Here is a 21,808-nt window from a genome sequence, read left to right as displayed (position 1 = left end):
CGAGAATTTAAACATTTAACAGAAATCACTCACACCAGTTTATATAATTTTGTTTTATTCCATAGTTCAGTGTTGTATTCATCTTTATTATTCACTTATTTAATCTGTATTGGTTATCTGGGTGCCAGAGGCAGACAGAACATTACAGTGAACTTAACATCTGTATAGATTTATCGACACACAGTTCACCCCTCCCCTGACAGAGTCTTAAATGGACCCCTAACACCACCACAATACTATATCATTCATGAAATCAAAACAAAAGTGCACTGAATTAAGAAGCCAGTGAGTATTGTTCACTTGGAGTTCTCCAGGATGGAGTGAATTTCCCTCAAGGTGATCCACCTGAGTTTTTTTTTTTTTTTTAAAAAGCACACTACTCCATGAATTTCTTTCCCAAAACTGGGATAAAAGACTTCGGTTCCACAATCATTAACTGCAATCAAACTGATCAATCTCCCTTCAAACCAAATGCACCTGGACCAACCGAAACACCTCCTGCCTGAATAGTTCATTGTGGTGCTGGGGAAATCTTCAAGCATCCATCACTGGCCAAATGGGCTTCACAAACTTGACTGAATCTCGTCACAGGCTGCGACGAGACGACGCTCGGGAACAGAACGCAGACTGGCTTTCATGCAACAAGACCGGTGAAATGACCCTGTTCCCAGTAGGTCACAGTCAGGTGGAGAAAACCCAAACAACCATCCAGACATTTGAGGAAGCTGAGGAAAGCAATATGGGGGTAACTGCTGCACCTGAGAGTACCCAATCGGGAACAGAAGTACATGTCAAACGAATATTAGTTCTTCAAAAGGGACTGACTAAATTAGACCCTTTTGCATCTCGCCCAAATGTCCTTAAGAGCAATTTATCTAGTGCTGATCATTTTGGCTGAAATGTAATACCACCCCCCACCCCCCCACAACTAAGACTGTAAACTGGATTAAGTACTAGTTGAAGTAGTTGACCTCTGTAGTCTCCAGAACCTCTATGTAAAACCTTGCAGAGGTTATCAAAGCAGACGTGTGGCATCTACTATGAAGGTTCAAGGATAACACTAAAAATCAAGCAGGCTAGAAAACGCATCCCTTTCTCTCATCATCCTCAATGCAGCTTTAAAAAAAAAAGTACAAATTAACAGAACTGAGACAAACACAGAATGAGGGGAAAAGAGAACCTAACTCACCCTTTGCTAGTGGAATGCAACATTTTCAAAATGAAATTGTAGTTTAAACCGTAGCACACAAATGCATCACAACAATTCTGACCGTGTTGTTAAATTTCACCAACATATACGCTTTGCTCCCACAGAATACGTGTATCTGTTGTGCAAGCACTTAAAGCTGAAGTTTTTGCATTAATCTTTGCAGATAAACATTATTAAAACACTTTGCTTTCATGGAGATGACATTCCAAAATGACATCACCAACTAACTTACAACCAGTATAAAACAATGGATTTCTCCTTAATTTCCTTAAAACGTTACTGGGAGGGTGGGGGGGGGGGGGCACCCATACAAAAGGATGGAAGGAAACTCATGTATAGCCCACCTTAGCGACAAAATTCAAGACACTAAATGTTTCTAAAACCGGTGCTTGGGGGTCAGCAGAGAGCCCACATTTTTGCAAACAGTAAAAGAGCTGCGAGGGAGCAAAACTATATGGGGGGGGGGGGGGGGTCCCCAAGGACCGGCTTCAGAAACACTGCTCTAAAGACTGTCATACTTTAATGTCATTTAACCAGATAGTACACAGAATGCTTCCCAAATGCCAGGAAGATCTCAATCCCACCCAGAAGAAAGATGCAGAATGAAAAATTTCAGTCTTTGGGGGTTTCTATGTGCTTAAAACTAAGTGCATTACTTGACTTCAAGATATTCCAGTTTGTTGGAGAACTCACATTCAATCAGTGCTTACTGGAAAGACGACGAAAAAAAAAACACAAAATCTCCCTTAAGTACACAATTTTTTGGTCGTCCTGTTGGCAAAACCGCACACCTCCACTTTTCCATCTTAAGGTAAGAAACTGGAGTGCAACACTTCTCAGGAGATGTCAGAACTAACTGATCGTTACAGTTAAGATTTTTTTGCTTCCCGCCCAGTGGGACCAAAGCAGAACTTTAGATGACAGTATTTATGGAAACACACACATTCTCCCTCGTAACAGCCATGCTGGACAAATGTGCAGAAAACCACAGGTAGTGTAAACTCAACCACCAGTCAGACCAATCAGCCCCTGTCAGGTACAGGCGTGCTATTGGCATGACAAAATCTTTCTGGAGAATTCTTAAGCATTGGACACCTTTCCAAATTTCAACACACTTCTCCCAGTACAAGTACAGTTACTTGAAGGTTCCTGGCCGGAAGTCCCAAAGACAGATTTGGGGACATCGGTTGAGACCAAATACGAGTAGGGGATGGCCCCCCCCCCCCTTAAAATTTCCTCCCTGAAATCCAACCCCACCAAGCCACTCCGACAGCATCCATGAATACAGCTAAAAATCTTGCCTGAGATCTAACAGCTGTCAAATAAAGAACAGTGACTAGACTGGACAGGACATGGGAGGGGAAGATGGGGGTATTATGCTAAACGATTTGCGTAATACAAAAATAAAAACTATAGTGATTACTCCTGTACAAATCATTAAGAAAGAACTGACTGGGGACAGAATGGGAAAATCCACTGATGACTGCAATTCATTTGTACAAATTCACAAATATGATGCTCGTTTGCAGATGGTCGTCTCCATGTTCTATGTCACGATGTAACAGGCTAGAGGGCGGCTGTCCACTGCAGGGCCCGGGTGCTGGGGGGGGGGGGTGCCTGCTGGTGATACTGATCAGCCCACCGACCTGGTGGCGGCCTTCGTCAGACCATCAATCCTGCAGATGGATTCCATCATCACCATGGCGATAGTGGTACTGCCTACCTATTCGGACTTTATCCACCAACCAAAGATTCTAGGGGGGCGGCGGGGGTGAAAAAGAATGACTACGAGGGCCGGGGTAACAATCATGGCAGCATCGTAAAGCATCAGCTCCTCCAATAATGAGGTGGGGTGGAGCTTTCTTACCCCCCCCCCCCCACTGACCCGTCAGGACAAACAGCAGAGTGGAGTATATGTTCACAAATTATAAATGGCACCAAATGATGAAACTCAAGAAGCCTAGAGGACTATAGCACAATACTCAATTGAAAGGCTTGGATTAAAAAAAAAAAAAAAAAAAAAAAAAAAAACCCCTGACACTGATATCTATGTTCCCTTTAGAGCTGGGGGGGGAAGGGAGCTGGGGAGGGGGGCATCCCACCAAAACAGGGTCTTCTAGTGGCGCACAATGTCCAGTGTACTACTGGGAACAGAGACAGGAGGCGGCTGCTGAAGAGTTGGATGGGCCTAGTTCAGCTTGTCCTGGAAAATGTAGAGGTTGTTGGTGGTTGCCACGGCAATGATGTTGTCCTGTGGGTGCCAGGCCGTGTGCAGGATCTTCTTGTTGAAGTCCAGGCTGTCCACGCTGATCTCGTCCTTCTTGCGCTTGCCGCCCGCACACACGCGGCGCGGCTTCAGCACCGCACGCGGCTTGCTGCTCTCCCGCGACGCCTCCAGGGTCACGTCCCGCCTCTGGCCGCGGTCGAACATTCGGAAGAAGTTGTTGTATGAGCCAGTCATGACCACGCTGTTGGGGACACACACACACACAAAAGTTTTGGTTTCTTACAGAGATCAGTGCTTTTACTCGAAAACATAAAGATGGTTTGCTTATGACCCTGGGACTCAAACCCATAACTACTTGATCACTGGTGCACCAATATGCCGCACCTGTCCTGAAATTACAATTTCCATTTATTTTTTTGGGGGAAAAAAAGCACAACAAAGTAGGTTACTACAAGCATCACTGTATGACTTCCCTTTATATAGCGCCTTAAAACTGGCATTGTGAAGTTTCCTGATGGGGCTTAGATGTATTTATTTTTGGGGTATCAGGACAGCACTCAGCATATGAAAGTCATAACTGGTGGACGTCCTCAGGCGCGTCACATAGGACAGGCAGGGCCGAGTGGAGGAGACTGAGCTGTGCGAGCAGGACCGGCGTCAAACGGCCTGCATCATAAAGATAAACCCCACCCAAAACGATAAGGTGGCTCGGAAAGCCAGGCTCGTTTCCGGAGACTTCCAAACCATACCCCCCAAGCACCCTAAACCAGAACACCAAAAGGAAGAGCTGCAGGCAAGAATCTAGCCTAGTAAGACAAAGGTCGCATGTTCAGGTCCCATTCTTAACTATAACTACCACTGCTACTGCCAAGCAGGTGATCCTTAAACCGCTTTGGCTATGAGCAACAATGGATGGCCAGACACTCTAGTCAAGTGTCTAGGGGCAACAGCTTGAAATAGTACTATATAAATATAAGCACACAGCATTGGTTGCCCAGCTGTCCATGTTAATGCAGAGCGTACCACGCTGTACATCGCCTGGTATCTCATATTAGGTTAGCTGAATCAAAAATTCAGTAACGATTCTATTAGTATACAACACTCATTTCAGCCTAGCTGCACATATGCTTAGTCGACTCCTCCACAGCCATGTTGGTAACCTGCTTCAGCAGTACGTCGCTCCGGACATTAAACATCCGGCAAATGAACTGAACGGTCCTCACCTGTCCTTCCCATTCCAGCAGCACTCGAACTTGTCAAAGATGCAGTCGTTCTCGTAGAGAGAGCATAGCTTGCTTCTCAGGTACTCGTGCACCTGTGCGGGACACAGAATGGGTCACGGCATGGCTTGCTCACACAGACTGAGACAGGGGAACGGAGACAGCCAGACCTAGACTGCCCCGGGGCAGCGAGCGCGAAAGCACCAAGGGGTGTCAAATTTCACAGATGGGGACTGCATGGTTAGAAGGCATTTTATCCAGAAATGAGACAGGCACTCACTTCCAGTTCATAAACAATCACTTCACCACACCTATGATACAAACCACAGAGGCTTTCCTGACATTTTCCTGACACTCTGAAGCTTGACAAACACCAAAAACACAAAGCAAATCCCTCTGCTACTAGTTTCTCTCAGGTACCGTCAATTCAAACAACTGGAGAATGGCAATAAGCAAGGTGATAAAAGATCACGTTAACAGTGTAAATGCTAAACTGTTTATCTGGGTCTATTTTAGTGTTTTAAGAGGGGTAACATGTTGAGCTAGTGTGTCATGCTAGATGTGTAAAAGTGACAATCTTTATGATAACGAATAAATGTAATTTAAAAGTTAACCATTTGAATAAGGCATATCTTGGATATAGATACTAGCTAAATTATTAGCCGCTTTAAACTAAATTGACTGTGGTAAAACTACTTTGCAAGCAGTTACACAGAAAACATTTAGTAAGAAAATTAATTATCTATTCAAATGCTACAGAAATAAACGGTTGGATCAAGCCCAACGTTAGCAGGAGAGACAGCCAGGGTAGACTGAAGTCTGATGAGTAGGCTGGACAGATAGCCATGTTGGATGCAACGGAAACAAAACACAGAGGGTAGCAGCACAGAGCCCAAACACTCCCCCTGGTGGACACTCAAAGGAAGTGCACAAATCAGAGGATCCACCACTCTAGGGGGTGAATCCAGGCCAAGAACCACCACCCCCACACACCTGGTAGGTCTCCACTGGCCGGGTCTCCATGTTCAGGTCCCAGATCTTCACTGACAGGTAGTCGCGGGTCATCATGTAACGCCCATTGTGGCTGAACTTGACGTCGGAAATGGAGGAAATGATCTCAGAAAAGAAGGAACGGTTGCTGGGGTCTTCAGGCTCTTCAAACACTGGCCAACAACAGATGGAGAAGGAGGTGAGCACTGCTGCATGAGGCACCTGCCGACAGGAGGTGGCGCTGCGACAGAGGAACGGACTGTGAAGCCTTAATGCTCGTGGCCCGCATCAAGCAAGAAAGTGTGGCACTCAATTGTTTTAATATCCAGCTGTATGCAAGGACATAAATTAACCAGTGAATAAAATGAGGGATGATGCTGCTTCACACCTCTGGGGTTTCATAAAAGCTTCCTCTAGTTTATTCCCACAGTCCATCAACATGCAATTCAGGTCAATTGGGGAGCTGAAATTAGTCTGCAAGTGTGTATCTGGCATATTCCCAGGCGTTCCCCATATTCCCAGGCGTTCCCCATATTCCCAGGCGTTCCCCATATTCCCAGGCGTTCCCCATATTCCCAGGCACTGTAGCGTTGCAAAGCTGAATGAATAAATTAAAATGGGAAAAAAAATACATTTCCTAGCAAACATACATTTAGAGTCCATTAAGCTATACCTAAGATGGTCTATGAAAGAAAAAACACCACATTAAAAGGCACTTTTTGGCATAAAACAATCCAGAGGGCTCTAACCAACAACGGAAGGATAACACCAGAGCTAATCTGCAACACGCAACATTAGATAATTCAGGAAATGTGTTAAGGACAGTTCAATAGTGTAATTCAGTGGTCCAACACCCCCTATTGCCCAGAGATGGTATAACCCGGTGCTGTAACCTCCCCAGCCCACTGTGGCGCAGCCCAGGCAGGTACTGACATTTGGAGTGCTTGTCACACAGGGCGGAGGCACGCATGTCACACAGTCGAATGGTGCCTTTGCTGCTGCTGTAGACAAAGGTGTTGCAGTGGCTGGGGTGGAACTCTGCTGCTGTGATCACCTCCGTCAGCTCCTCCATGTTGGCCGGCTTGATGTCCACAATGTCTGCGAGGCCACCGGTCAAGGGCAAAAAGGCTAGTGCCATCGATCGCATGGGATGACAACCAGCTCCCCCGCAGAGAGAAAGAGCACTCCGAGGGCTGGGGACAGTATGTAATTGGTTATGAGTTCATGTGACATTTACCGCATGCTCCAGAGTTGTAGACAAAACGTCTAGAAAACATTACGTATTGAAAAAAACACATAACCCCTTTGGTGTAGAGAACGCCAGACCAGGGGGGGGGGGGGGGTGGGCAGTCCGGCTGATACTAGACCGACTGACCAGCCAGGAAAGTTGGGCTCCCCATTAAGTTTACCCTGGAAGTAACACTGGTCCACAATCTGTTTTTATGGCATAGGAATGGAAAAAGGTGAATCTTACAGTACCTTTCGTGCTGAAAACAAATCTAATTGGAATTTCCCTATCAGGCGAAGATTACGAATGGCACAATTATACCTTATGTTATACACATACAGTATATGTGCTTAGTGAATGTGATTTATCTAAAAGGTAGAAGTGTATGATTTTCTGCTGTTGCTGGCCTCGGGAACGTCCCTTAAGGGTCCAGCAGAAGTCAGCCAGCACACTGGGATTCCTCCTGCCTTGATATCGGTTTTCCATATCAGAGACAGAGCAGGATCCTGCCTCAACGTGCCCAAACCTGTTGCCAGTTTACAGGAAGTAAAACAGACTTCAAGTACTTTGTGCCCTTCTGTAAGGCCTTAAGAATGTTAACGCATAGAAATGAAAACATTTTCCTAGATTAAACTTTAATATACCCCCTACATTCTGAATTAGAAATTACACTATAGTCTAAAAATGACATCACTCAAAAACTATGGGTAACAGGAAAATTCTTGAAATTAGCAGAAAAATACACGAGACACTCAGTTGTTCTGTGACAAAATTTGTTGATGGGTGTAATTAATATAACACCTACTGATATGCTGCTTTGGATGAGCGGGGGTGGGGGGGTAAATCCTGCTTTAGGTCTCCCTCACACGCTGAGGGAGGGGCCACCAAGCATGCAGACACACGCTCACACACACACACACACACACACACACACACACACACACACGCACACACACACACGCACGCACGCACACGCACGCACGCACACACGCACACACACGCAGACACACGCAGACACACGCAGACACACGCAGACACACGCAGGATACTGAAGCTGCGGTCCGTGATCTCCAGGTGCCACAGGTTGACGCGCAGGTCATCAGCCGACAGGTAGGTCTCACAGTCGCTGTTGACGGAGATGGAGTTGATGTGGTAGGTGTGGGCGTTGGCGAAGACGCGTCGAGGACTGGCCTCCACCATCAGGTCCATGGGGCGGAACACCGGCACCTGTGTGCAAGCAAGGGAGAGGGAGGGGGAGGAGCTTATTCATAGACAATCAGTGGGCATAGCAGCAGCATTGTTTTTTAATTTTTTGATATTTTCAATTTTCACTTGAAATCCAGTTTAAGCTTTCATTAGTCTTCAGTTTAAGTTTACTTTGAACATACATTTTCCATTTAGTTTTTATACATTTTAGCTTCAGTTTTGGTCATTTTATTTCTAGGTATAAGGCTGAAAGGTGTTTAAGCTTTTTTATATGACTAATCTCTAGAGCAGGGGTGTCAAACTCCAGTCCTGGGGGGCTGGAGCCCTGCACATTTTTGGATTTCCCCTCATTTAACACACCTGAATCAACTCCTTGCGCTAACTACCACACAGCTCTTGAGCTGAATCACTTGTGGAGCAACAGGAAAAGATCTAAGCTACACAGGGCTCCAGTCCCCCAGGACTGCAGTTTGGCCCACCCAGGACTGCAGTTTGGCCCCCCCAGGACTGCAGTTTGGCCCCCCAGCTCTAGAGGATCCTACATTAATACACAGTGCACATTATATACCAAGATGCTCAAAAATGGGAAAAACATTGCAGGTATCGAAATGGGTCTGTAACGATAAATCATTACTTAGTGGTAAAAATGGCAACGACGTATGTGATGTTCAGCTAGTTTCAGTAGAAGTACTTATAGTTTTGGTTTAGTTGTCTTGTTTCTGTATCTTCATTTCAGTTTACAAAAATATTGTCTATAGTTATAGTTATAATTATAGTTTTAGTTGATGATAACTGGAGGGTAGGAAGCTACAGGAAGCATGTTTTCAGAATGGTCAGTCAAATCCAACACTCTAGAAGGCAGACAAAACACTGACATCACAGGGGCGGAACCTGACGAGTTCACAGAGCTGCAACCGAGTCAGAGTCGATGAAGTGAAATGAACCCAAAATCCAGAAAGAGAGACAATAAATTAAACCCAAATATAAAGCCAGACGCAGACCACCACCGGAGTGCATGCCGCGGAACGATCCATCCACAGAGGGATGCAAGCGCAACTTTTACATTAGAAACACCAGAACAATCACACCTTTGACGCAAAGGTAACCCCCACAAAGGATTCACAGTGGCGGAATCCCTCAGCTAGCAGAACCTCCGTCGGAACGAGAGACCCGCCACTCACCCTCAATGTGGTAACCGTGGAGGGGTCCCTGTAGCGCCCGTCATCCTCCTTCAGGTTGTAGCCCTCTGGCCTCTTGTCACGTTCACTGATCTTCCATAGCTTGATGGTCTTATCTGCAGACCAGGAACAAGGTCAGAAAACTACACTGGTGGAAGTGGGTCCTCTCTGCCAATCCTCCGCAATCTGTGTTACCTTTTAACAGGAAGTAAGCTCATAAAATTAAAGGGAAGTTATGGGGGGGTGGGCACAGACAGCCCACCAGTCTTACTTCCTCTACTCTAACCCTTCAGCCAACAAAACCCCCCGCCAATGTTAAATGATGTGTTTTAGCATTTTCCATTTGATGCATCACACCAAGAGAGTGTTTTTCTAGCATCAGACACGAGAGGGAAATAAAAAGTGGGTTCGGCACCGACCGTTTGTGGACAGCAAGAAGTGGGCGGCGTTCTTCTGAGGAAGCCAACGGATCTTATTGATCTTCTCCTCGATCTCCAGGCTCTTCAGATAGTCAAACTCGGGCTCGTGACTCTGAAAGGTGCTGTAGACGTTGTACTCGCCCCGCGACTGAGGCTGGCTCTTGTTCTGGGAAGAATTTGGGGGGGGGGGGGGGGTAACGTTAGCCAAAATATCGCAGAAACGTGCAGGACGGTGAACCCCCCCCCCCCAACCACAACCACACACTCCGCTCACCTCCAGCTCCTGCTGAAAGATGACGACCCTGCCGCCCTTGTCCCCTGTGGCGAGAAGCTCCCCTGAGTGGTTGAACTCCACAGTGGAGATGATGTCAGCTGAGGCACAAGGGTGCATGCATGTGACAAGGTTAGGCACAGGAATAGTCCCACCCCGCCCCCACCCCCCTGGTGACAGAACTCGATTCGAAGCAGGGTCCTCCACAGACTCTTCGATCCGCTGCAGCACAGCGCATGCGAGACCTAGGTGAGCACCGCATGTCCAACCGACAGAAGCTGATATTCGCCATAATAATTATATATAAAGATATGGCTCTTTCTCCAGGGTGAATAATAAAAAAAAAACACAAATATGGCTTCCATTATTCTCATTCATCACCCAAAGTCATTTGTACATTTTACATAAATCTCACATTATAATGCAAGAACGTTCTGGACTTTTAAATTTACGCCGCTCCATTTTGTTCCGGTACATCTGCTGACAACTAAAATGCTGCACATTTACACATAATGTACTTTACTTAAACGCTATACCATCGCATAACCTACACGGATGCAAGAATTAGTGCTAAAAGAAAAAAAAATATACTGGGATTTAAAAGTGTGCCTGTAAGGCAGAGGAGGCGTTTTAATTAGGATGAGTCTGAGGTTAATTTGGGGGCCAAACCGCCGGCCTGATGCTGCGCTGACTGCAGTCCCTGCTGGACACTTATCGGGCCGCCCAGCTGTCCAATGGGAAGCTGCTACGCCTCCCACAATTTGTACAGCAGGCTTCCACAACAGGCTTCAATCCCAGTAGATATTTCAAGGAAGCTAAATATAGACATAATCCTCCTAAAACCGACAGGTGGTCCCAGCTCAAAAGACACCAGAAAAATTTATGAGTTAATAGCATTAAAACAGCAAAGGTCTTATTGGTACTGAGGCTGAACAGCAGCTCAGTGGCTAGCATGACGGACTCACACCTTTCAGGGTTTTGGGTTAGAAGGTTTAAAAAAATGCCACAGTTAGCTCTTTGTGGGTGGAGATTGGATGCTAGCATTGGGATTCCTGCAGGTGCCCCGAGTTGTCCCCTGTGGTTATGTGAATCAGTGTATTCGTATTGTTCAGTGCGTGCCTTTGTCTCCTGAATTACAGGCATCATATCTAGTGCGCCATGTTTCCTGGGAAAGACTGTAGGCTCATCATGACCCCACATCGTGCTGCATTAGCAGTTATGGAAGATGGACAGGTGAATGGTTTATCACGGTGACAGTCATCCCAGTGCACACGTTTAAGGAAAAACTGCATTACAAGTAAAATTGACCGGCGCCAAGGGGGTAAGGGCTCCCAGTGAGATCAACATTCAGACGGCAACATTCAGAGCCAACGTGGAACTCACCTTCAGCCACATCGTCATCAATGGCCCCCTTCACCTGCGACAGACACCACTGCACGTCGCCGGCCCCACCGCTGGCCCCTGAAAGCACAGAGAGGTCAGCTGCATGGCAGAATCCACCCCAGGCCATGCAGAATACGGCATCCACCAGTGCAAATTACACTCAAAAAAAAAAAAAAACAGGCAAGGCCCTATCCACTGCATAGGCTGTTCAGACAAATATTCCTAACACAAGACCACTAAATCCAGTAAACGGTCCACAATAGAGAAAGGGCCACGTATCCAGTTTCAGCATGGATTTACTGTGCATTCACTGGAACATGTCGTTCGACCCAACCACCCCACCACCAGCTGGTGGAGCAGAGAGCCTGATGAAGCACCTGCCTCTTCCTAAGGCAGAAGGAGCTCACAGCGTGCAAGCAAGAAACTTACCAAACCTGAATCACTGCAGGGAAAATATCCACATATATAACAGGGTCCCATGCAGGGCAGAGGGCGGCACAGGTGAAAAAGGTACCGACATTCAGACAGGCCACCATCTGCATTAAACTGCCGACGTCACCCATGTTAGTCTTAGACATTCACCTGACAACAGGTGTTCAAGCTGCTGGGACAGGGTGGATCTCAGTCCACATGCTGCATACTCAATACACTGTCCTCAGCTGACAGTTTTGAATAATCTCAAACGCGATTCACTATAACAAATCAACAAAGGCTTACTAATTAGATCTTTCACGATGCTGATGAACGATAGAAGACAAGTTATTTCATGTTTTAAACCAACATTGTTGCACAAGTCTGCAAGGATGATAGACATGCCCACACCCAGCTGTCCTTCCATAAATTCTTCCCAATTGCTCAATGAAACAGACAGACTGTTTAAAAAGAAAAACATACCAGCTGAAATTTCCCTGTGACCTGTTGGCAATGAAATGCTGGGTCACAGATTACGCATAAACAACACGTCTCCAGCGGCAGCAGACAGTCGATTATGTAATGATCAGAAATCGATATCCAATCTCAAAAACTTCTCAGAAGCTCATAAAACAGAACTGGGATTTTTGAACCAGGACATACAACTGTAGTTTATGATGGGCGTCCAAACAATATTCATTTCAGACTGTTTATCGTGCATGTATTGATATCCTGCTATCTGGATTAAACTGGGGTTTGTTATGATAGTACTTAATAAGCTTGATGTGGATAAGAGGGTCACGGGTTCAAATCCCAAATTAGGGCCTGGTCAGGCTTCATCCCATTTTGACATCAGGTATGCAAATCAATTCAGTCAAAACCACCTGCTAAGCAAACTAATGAAATTATATTCGAGATATAGGTTTGAATTGAAGTTTCCACTAATCTTACTACACTAAGGAGCAGCGACAGTGAAAAGATGAGGCTACCTGACGACAGGGCGGTGGGGGAGGATTCATAAATGACAAATGACAGACGCACCAGGTGGGATTATGAGCCTCTCATTAAACCATTCCAGGTCCTTTCGCAATGCGTGATGTAGAGGGAAAGGACTGAGACATTTGACAGTGAACAAACGCGATCTGAAAGTCTCCCTCCTCTACGACCCCGTTACCTAAACGACACCCGCATCGATTAAGGGGCAGCCCTCGGAGAGGGATCAGGGCGCCGGCCGCCTAACGGCTCAGAACCGACGGATCGCTACCATGTGGCCTGTGATGGGAAATAAGGGCGGCTTCAGAGCCGGTGCGGCGTATGACCTTACGGGATCCGTCCAGCATCTGCACCGGTGGGAGAGCACCCCGCCTAAAATACACCCGGGGAAGGGAGGGGGGCTGCATTGCAATCCAGCCACCATAAGGTCGCCACACAAGCAGCGATCACAAGAAACAAAAAAAAACACAAGAATAATACGTAAACGAAACATACAGGGAGGAAGTTTTAAGCGATTAATGCAGACTGCGAACCCCGTGGGCACCACGAGCACAGGCAGGCGCCCATGATCCGACACACGCATGTGGAAAAAACACTTAAGACCAGTTAGTTTTCCAACTACACCATTAATGCGACTGGTCGTCTAGAGCAATGCAAGTAAACTACCTGGCATTAGTTAGTTAGTATTGGGTAGTAATTCATTCCCTTGCGATTTCGCCTGAACGCAACGTGGGGGGGGGGGGCGCTGGGAAGTGAATACCTGAAAGGAATGAAAGGCGAGCTAACCACGGCCATACACTTCATATACCTGAACCCAAATCCGATCTTTTTTAAAAGAAAAACGGTTGCACCAGAATCGGCACGCCAGCCTGGATTCGCCCTTTATATTTGGTTGCGGTTACCTGCCATGGTGAGAGAGTGAATCTCTACCGCGGGCCCAAGTCTTGCAAATTTTGCCGGGCTTGGGCGTGTGCAACGGCAATTTCGCAGAGGATGGATGCAGATCGCGAAAACAAAACAAAAAAAGAATTAAAATCTACGGGTCAGGTTTTTTTGCCTGCCACTTCGTCTCCCGGTCTTCAGCTTAGGGAAGCCTGCACTATCTATCATTAACACTCCCTCTTTTCCAGTCATCTACTCCTCTCTCTCACCTTCCAATTTCAAAATGGCGCAACCTCCTCCCGTGCTGACGTCACGAGACCGACCGAAAACCGCGGGGAGGCGGAGGGAAGCGCAAGTTAGCAGAGCACGCTCGCTCCACATAGCGGGCGCTCAGCGCGGAGACTTTGTATTGGTTTTCACCGTCAACTCAGGAAGGCAGCGCCAATCAGAGCTAAGTGCGGCTACGTCGAATACCGCTCCCACGCTCCACATCCGACATCGACGCATTTTAAAGACGTACCGATCCAATGGTATTTTATAGAGTCGCAGAATATTAACATCATCTCCGTGTAGTATTACGCGGTACGTTGCTGAATGCAATAGTTGTATTTTGATATGTATTTGTGAATCTCAGTATTGTTTTCATACTGTATAGCAAGTGACTGCGGTACGTCGATGTCTCTCACAGACGACGTCTGGGAAAAAAAACTTTCGACTGCGCTTTGTGAATAATGTGTATTAAATATACATAAACAGAAGGAAACATCATTAGCTACTTGCACCCGATTTGCACCTACCGATTAGTTGGGGGAAAAGAAGTAGAACGTTGCTGTTATTGTTCTGATACGGTTAAGACATCTTTGGACAGCCGTAATGTTATAATAGTATTACGTATTTTGAGCAATCCGAGGGCATGGTGTCAGAGATAGGTGTGGTACATGACAGACTGCATGACAAACCCGGATATCTGATTATGGCTGTCTTTGATATTGTGTAAATTCCAGTAGAACTGACTGGTTTCCCGTAGTTTATGTGTGGCTCTGGTTGGTCTGGATTTATTAATTGTAACGGAAAATTAGCCGAACTTGTAGACCTATCAGTATAATTAACCAAGATTAATCAACTAAGATGGGCTGCTGTTGTCCACATAAAATCGTAATGGACTGGTCCTGCAATTAAGCATCACCAGAATGTCACTGCAGATTCACGTGTATAGGCCCCTGCATTACATAGCTTTATATGGATAAGTTCAAATGTATTCAAATAATTCCTGTTTCCCTTTATTTTATTTCAAAGCAGATTACTGTCTCGCATGACAGGCCAAAGCAATGCAATATCAAAACAAGTATGTCAGTGATAAATCTGAAAGTAGTTCAAAACAGCACAAAATACACGTGTTACCTTAATGATCATGGGAAACTACAGTACATGTCACTAATAAAACATGAATGTTTTGCAGGCAAAAGCAGATCACTCTCAAATGCACAGATATTCAACTTTGTAGACAATTGCCCTGAATGGATCAATGAAAACATAAGTGAAATGTGTAAGATATCACAAAATATAACATGAGAAATGGCTGTTTTTGTCATTTAAAATGATGTTAAGAAACACATTCTAATTAAGTAGGAAAGGTAGTATTTTATTATAAAGTTAGGTAGCTCCTTTAAAAATCCCAGAACTAGCAGACATTCTGAAACTGTAGTCTTGCCGTCTTGCTTTCTCTGCCTCTCTAAACACCCATATTTGACCATCTGTCTTTAGTAGAACAAGGTGTTTACACGCCACGAGTAATTCAAACATTTGATAGAAGGAATGATAGCACATGTAAATCAAACAAGACGTTTGCATTTAAAGTCACTTAACAAGACTGTTTAAACAATTGAATTATACTTATAGCTTATTTATTACAAGAGGTTAAATGATATACTTCAGTTTATCAAAATATGCAGCCATATTCCCCTTAATCATTTTCCATTGTCTTAACTATATAAAGCAGAAATGCTGCCGCACTTTGAATAACAAGGATTTTAAGAGTAAGCAATTATTGAAAATGGATGATGTACATGGATGGCCTCTAGTGGTAAATATGTGCAATAACAGATTTCAATATTTACGGCAGAACATTTTTTCTTTTCTTTCTTTCTTTCTTTCTTTCTTTCTTTCTTTCTTTCTTTCTTTCTTTCTTGTCTTTATCACAAAAAAATAATTATTATTCACATGCACATAAGAGTATTCAAAATCATATGCATAAGTATACAGGTACTGTTGAAGCCAGAACATTTCCATGATGTTAACTGAGTATGAATTGAATTGCTTCATCACTGTACAGTGCACAACAAAATTTGGTATATCACTCCAGTGACGATTTAGAAAAAGAAAAAATACAAATATGTATGTAATGCGTAAGTGCTTGTGTATGCATTAATACATTTACAACAAGGAGAAAAAAAAACTAAATGAGGAGTAAATGTTGAGGAAGCATGACTGCAGGGCAATATTACAATAAGCTGGCTGTAAAAACAGGCGAGAGGGCATGACAATAGACAGTGGCACAAACCAACATGACTGTGTGATATGGACATTACTGCAAGCAGGACTGATTACTGCTGGTTCAGCAGGGTAACAGCTCATGACTTGTGGACCTGGATACTCCTGATGGCAAGAGGTAAACAGGTGGTTGTCAGAGTGTGTGTGCTGTCTGACGACACTGAGGAACACTTTTAGTCAATGCAAAGGGCAGCTGGGTGCAATCTGACTACAAAAACATTCATTGAGAGAGTAATTAATTATAAAATTAATAAACTGCTGTGTGAAGTTTGCATGTTCTCCCTGTGTTATTTTTGGGGGTTCCTTGGGTACTCCAGTCCTTACCACATTGCCCATAGGTGTGCCTGTGTGAGTGAATGGTGTGTGAGTGTGCCCTGTGATGGGTTGGCGCCCCATCCGAGGTTGTCCCCTGCCTTGCGCCTGTGTGCCCTGTGACCCAGAAAAGGAAGAGTGGCTACAGGAAATGGATGGTTGTCTGTTGCAGAGACATCCTGAAATGAGAGGATGCGTTCCATCACATCTAGCATAAACTTTCAGTGTGGAATGCCTAGTCCCGATCTACAGTAGATGAGATCCTGATTAAAATGGCAGATTCCCTTCTGCTTCTCCTGTACTTAGGAGTTTTCCCAAGAAGAAGATGGAGAGGGAGGTTTGGCCATCTGGCACTTTCTTGGTGGTCTGATGACTCAGCAAAAGTCCAGTGTCGATTCTTAATCCCTTTTCAGCCTTTGCAATGTAGCATGTCTTAACCGATTCAGGAATCCATACTTATGAATAAGGACAAAGGGGACAAGAGATGTCTGATGTACCATCTAAAATTCTGGTTCACTCTCACGCAGCAGATTATATTTGGGACCCTCGAGCAGTCTGTAAGATTTTTAAAATACTTTGGGTGAGGATTGATGGGCACATTGCTAGGTATATGTGGCCGACTGGCTTCATCTCAGCACCACCTACATAGACGCAGAGCCTCAGGAAAAGTAGCCAATCTGTTCTAGGACTGAATCTGACCAATAGGGTCTTAGGCCTTATTTTTACATGTGGATCTTGAAACAGGTTCCTGCCAAGTATTTCATTTAATGCCGGGGGTGTCGTATATGCTGCCACCATCTGTGTTATATCATCAACGGCATCAGCCAGTGTGTGTGATGGTGAGAAGCATGAAGGTCACCCAGAGGAATCCACCAGTGCTGGCCCATCCTGTGAGAATCCAGGCCATACTGCTGGGGGGGGGGGGTCTTTATCTAGTCTACTCTATATTCCCTGGCAGTGTGAGCCAGCCCCTGGGGCTGAGGAGTTACCCTAAACCAGAAGAGCTAAGAATGAACTGCCTGAGAATGGTGTGGAAGATGGTGTGAAAGATGGTGTAGGCAGGTAGAACCAGCAGAGTAACCTAAGGCCCAGGACGAGCCCCATAACTTTGAACATGTGCCTGAATCAAAAGAGTTTTCTTTGACTTGGGTTTTTGGATGTTCAACTTCATTATACAGCACGTCATCTTCATTTTGAAATTTTTATACAGGAGTAGGATTGCTTGTGTTGCTTCTTTGAAAGGATTTACTAAAATCATTGGATTTAATGCAATTAAAAATGTCATTTCACACTTGATTTTACATTTCACAATTACTGGCTTTCATTAGTTGCAGTTTTAAATTTCTTGTTGTAAAGTCTATTTTATTGACTTTGTAAAAATCAATAATTCTTTATTTATCCTATTTTTTTCCCTTCGTTTCATTCAGTTAATATTCTTTTACCAAAACACTCCATCATTAAAAACATGGGACGTGAATAAAAAAATGAATATGAACTAGACATGCAGTCGTGTTTGAAGATTCGAAACAGAAGCAGAATCCCCAAGCAAACCTGGGAGCTCTTGGAGACTTTTACGCCCCAGCGATGTGCTTCTTTCAGCGCAGTAACATCTAACAACCTTCAGGAGGGCAGAGCGTTAGTCCGTCGTTTGCCACCTCGGTGCACACACTGCTTTTGCGGCCACGTCGGTCGCTGAGCAGCAAGCTGCTGTTTTCGCCTCCGGAGCCTGGCTCTCTTATTTAGCCAGGATGCTAAGGTGTGACATGGAGCAGCCAGCAGTTAGAATCGCAGTTGCTATGGTAGCACTGAATGTTTTACATATAGATATATCTCCAAATTACCATATTTCTAATTTAGCAGGTGGAAAAGCATTTCACTAGAGAGTAGTACCATGTATTGTTGTTGTGCATGGCACAAAGAAAACATGAAACTGTATACAGTAGATTTACATTTTTATAATTGTATTTATCAAAGATGAATGTACTATACAGGTTTCTAATTCTAATTCAGCATTTTCAGATCAGATGCCAAACCATTACTGTGATGCCTAAATACTTGTACATTGGGCAATGATAGTGAAGTTTAATCTAATGTAAACCCAAGCTTTTACAACTGTCTTTCAGTTTCAATTGTTTTCATTTTAATTCAGACAGACAGTCCCAGGAGTACTTGGGGATTAAGAGCCTTGGTCAAGTGCCTGCTGGCGACATCACTCTGCCAACCCTGGGATTCAAACCAACAACCTTCTGATCACAGATCGACACAATATCCAAACCCGCTGAGCTTCGCACTCCCTTCAAGGCTGTTTTTCAGGTGCCTCGATTTCATAAGGCTTTTATAAGTGTGTTTACTATGTGTAGTGAAGATGTTTAAAATGTTCCCACCGCTGTTTGCCAGCATCAGAATTCATTAGGCATTCCTTTAGAGGTGACCCTGTAGCACTACATAAATGATTACGGAAGAGCAGAGGATGTTCATTAGTGATAAAAACAAATATTAAATGATATGACAGTATTTCTTGAAATATATGCTAAATAAGAGCACAGCTGTGCTCCTGGGTTGGCAGGTCCTGGCGTACCTGAGGGAAACTGGGTTTTTGATCACCACAGCCCTTACTTTCCAGTTGAAGTATTCACCGGGGAGACTGGCAGGACTGTGTCTCTCCATAAATAGCACGGCCCTGCATCTTCACTGGAGCCGAAAGCTCCTGTGAAAATAACCTCTGCCAGGAAATCAAAGCTTCCTCAGTTTTTTGTGTTGAGTAATGGGAAGGCCCTGCCTGCCAGACGGCACGCAAAGAAGCTTCACCGTTTGGCTGAACCACCCTTCATGAGCATATAACAATGTAAAGTTACAAATTACAGTTTGGAGTAAAGATCTTCACGTGCAGTTGACAATTTTATGTCCCTCAGATATTTAATATGGCATTTGTGCATCGCAATAAGTCAAAATTACCGCGGCCATGAAGAAACTGTGTCCACGAGATGGCAGTAGAGAATAACATTTCTTCGCCCACCGCATCCCGGCGATCTGCAGTATTGACACAAGAAAACAGACCAATGCCGACCCGCTTTCCCTCAGTAAATAAAAACGGGCTAAAGTGGACAGCTGCCAGGGCACAGCCATATGTCATGCACTCTTAAATATAAATTCGGCACGCTTTCACCTGATTAAAATATAAATCATAATGCGCGCTGCCCACCGACGCGATCTCATCTCGGGCGATGTGGAGGAAATGCAGGTGGCGAATAAGCGGGAGTAATGAGGAAATAAGTGCCCAGAATGTAACGAGCCTCTCGCAGATAGACAAAGAGAGAAGCAGATGGACCTGCTGCTGTACACTCACACCTGTGCACATGGGAGCATAGGTAGACCCGAGTGCGCACACGCACGCAAAAACGCACACGCAAAAACGCACACACGCGCACACAGGTTTGTGATTATATCTTTGTGGGGACTGTCCATTCACTTCATTGGGGAAAACTCTAATCCTAACAGGAGGACCTTAACCCCTATTCAGCCCTAACCTTAATCATAAGTAACCAAACAGAAAACGAGATTTTTGGCATTTCTAGTTTTTTAATTGCATTCACAGAAAAATGGTCCCGCAAAGTCAAAATAACAGTTTTTTTTTTATCAGATTGTGGGGGCATATGTAATATATATATTATATGTAATATAACCACACTCCCACATATACACATACAGACAATTGCACACATTGCCCACACAATCTGTGACTATATAGTGACAAGATTATATTGACCAGAATTATCATGGTTTTCAGTATTATCGCGACATTGTAAAAATGCTGAAAATGCTCAAAAAGTACTGGTACACAAAGTAAAATCATTTAATCAAATTCTAAGAGCTAAGAACCTTAAAATAATAACATAACCAATACCGTATATACACTAAACATATTAAAACCATATCAAACATGCATTGCCATTAGAAACCTGCGGAATGCTGTCTCTCCTGCCATGTTTTTACTGACACCAAACAAACCCACGCTGCACACTAACCCGCACACCTACATCCGGCAGACTGCCGCTAACTTTAGCTGATGCTTGACAGTATTTAATATGGGCACAGTAATCAACCATGGTTTTTATGATAATTAAAATTTGAAACAGTAATACTAATCGTGAACCCCTAGTCCTGAACACACTCAGACTTATTCCCAAAACAATACAGTATAATTTACATGGCATTTACATTGCATTAAGTATTATAAGTAATCTAGAAATGCCTTAAAGTATATGAGAGGATGTGCGTAGGTTATATGCAAATGCTATGCCATTTCATATAAGGAACTTTGCGGATTTTGGTATCCGCTGGGGTGTCCTGGAACACAGGGTCGACTGTACACATAGTAATTATTTATACATCTATGATGGTTCTACGAGTGTTCTAATTGGATTGTTGTTGTCCAGTCAGTGCTAAAATAAATGGGTGTTTCTGACTAATCCTTGCTTATTCAGCAATTATTTTGTTAGCTAACATATGCCACACATTGAATTTAAAATAGATCAGGGTAGACTTGCCCAGTGATGATAACAGGGATGTATGCTGACGTACAGGATGTGATGTCAGCTGCTCAGATCACCCAATGAGGCGAGGAGCGGCGGCAGCAGCAGTAATAGTGACAGTCACTGTGCTGCACGGCAGGTTGGTGAGAGACCACTGAGAAGACAGCCTTTTAGAACATCTTAAGAACATCACTGCACCATCCTCCATGCAACGGAGATCTCTCAGTGTCGCCATTAGCAGTCCCTAGTAGGCGGATGCAGTACTTCACCCCTTCCATAAATACCCCAAAGGCACTGGAGCTGGGGGTGGTGGTGATGCTGGGGTCACAGTCATTTTAAACATGTCCATTAGCCCCCTCCTCCCTGACATTCACGCAGCCTCCTTACCGTACAATTGTACTCATAGCAGCAATTAGCCAGCAGCATCCTGGGGGGGGGGTGGCATTCCGTCACAGTCGGCCATTATTGTGTCACTTCTCATTTAAAAAGCAAGGCAGGGTCTGCATTTCAGCCCACCACACTCTGGCTGATCAGCGTCTCGGCTCATTCGGAAAGCAGGCCACAGGCTGCAGATTAGTGCCTCCCTTAGACGCTCCCCACTTACATACACATTTTTAATTAGCTGCATCTGAAGCAGCTACATGCTCTTGTGAAACTATGAACAAAGGAACCAATAAATGGTCACTCTTTAGACCTCAAGCTCAGTGTGTTTAGAACACTTTTAATTAATAGGGTGCTTTAAATAAGTAGGTCCACTTACTCTGCATTGCCTTTAAGTTAACTGTGTGTTGTGATG

The 21,808-nt window shown here is 44.6% G+C and overlaps 1 protein-coding gene across 1 annotated transcript; it reads right to left on the bottom strand.

The window, feature by feature from the left end:
- Window positions 1-38: 38 nt before the first annotated feature.
- Window positions 39-13,924, bottom strand: LOC125716805 (serine/threonine-protein phosphatase 2A 55 kDa regulatory subunit B alpha isoform). The gene is made up of 10 exons (XM_048989563.1): window positions 13,639-13,924; window positions 11,333-11,410; window positions 9,953-10,050; window positions 9,679-9,844; window positions 9,263-9,375; window positions 7,925-8,102; window positions 6,581-6,745; window positions 5,651-5,820; window positions 4,661-4,752; window positions 39-3,678 (listed from the first exon to the last, which is right to left on the bottom strand). The coding sequence occupies exons 1-10, from the start codon at window positions 13,643-13,645 to the stop codon at window positions 3,399-3,401; spliced, it is 1,347 nt and encodes a 448-aa protein (XP_048845520.1). The 5' UTR covers window positions 13,646-13,924; the 3' UTR covers window positions 39-3,398.
- Window positions 13,925-21,808: the final 7,884 nt, after the last annotated feature.

This window comes from Brienomyrus brachyistius, chromosome 2 (genome assembly GCF_023856365.1).
Source record: "Brienomyrus brachyistius isolate T26 chromosome 2, BBRACH_0.4, whole genome shotgun sequence".
In the NCBI taxonomy this organism is placed as follows: domain Eukaryota; kingdom Metazoa; phylum Chordata; class Actinopteri; order Osteoglossiformes; family Mormyridae; genus Brienomyrus; species Brienomyrus brachyistius.
The sequence above is the reverse complement of the archived record's forward strand: the minus strand, read 5'-3'. Positions and strand labels throughout refer to the sequence as shown.

Bases quoted from the DNA above. Each gene is read 5' to 3' on its own strand.
- LOC125716805 (XM_048989563.1), bottom strand. The intron at 4,753-5,650 runs GTGTGTGGGGGT...TGTCCCGCACAG, and splicing joins GGCCAGTGGAGACCTACCAG to GTGCACGAGTACCTGAGAAG. The intron at 3,679-4,660 runs GTGAGGACCGTT...TGTCCCCAACAG, and splicing joins TGCTGGAATGGGAAGGACAG to CGTGGTCATGACTGGCTCAT.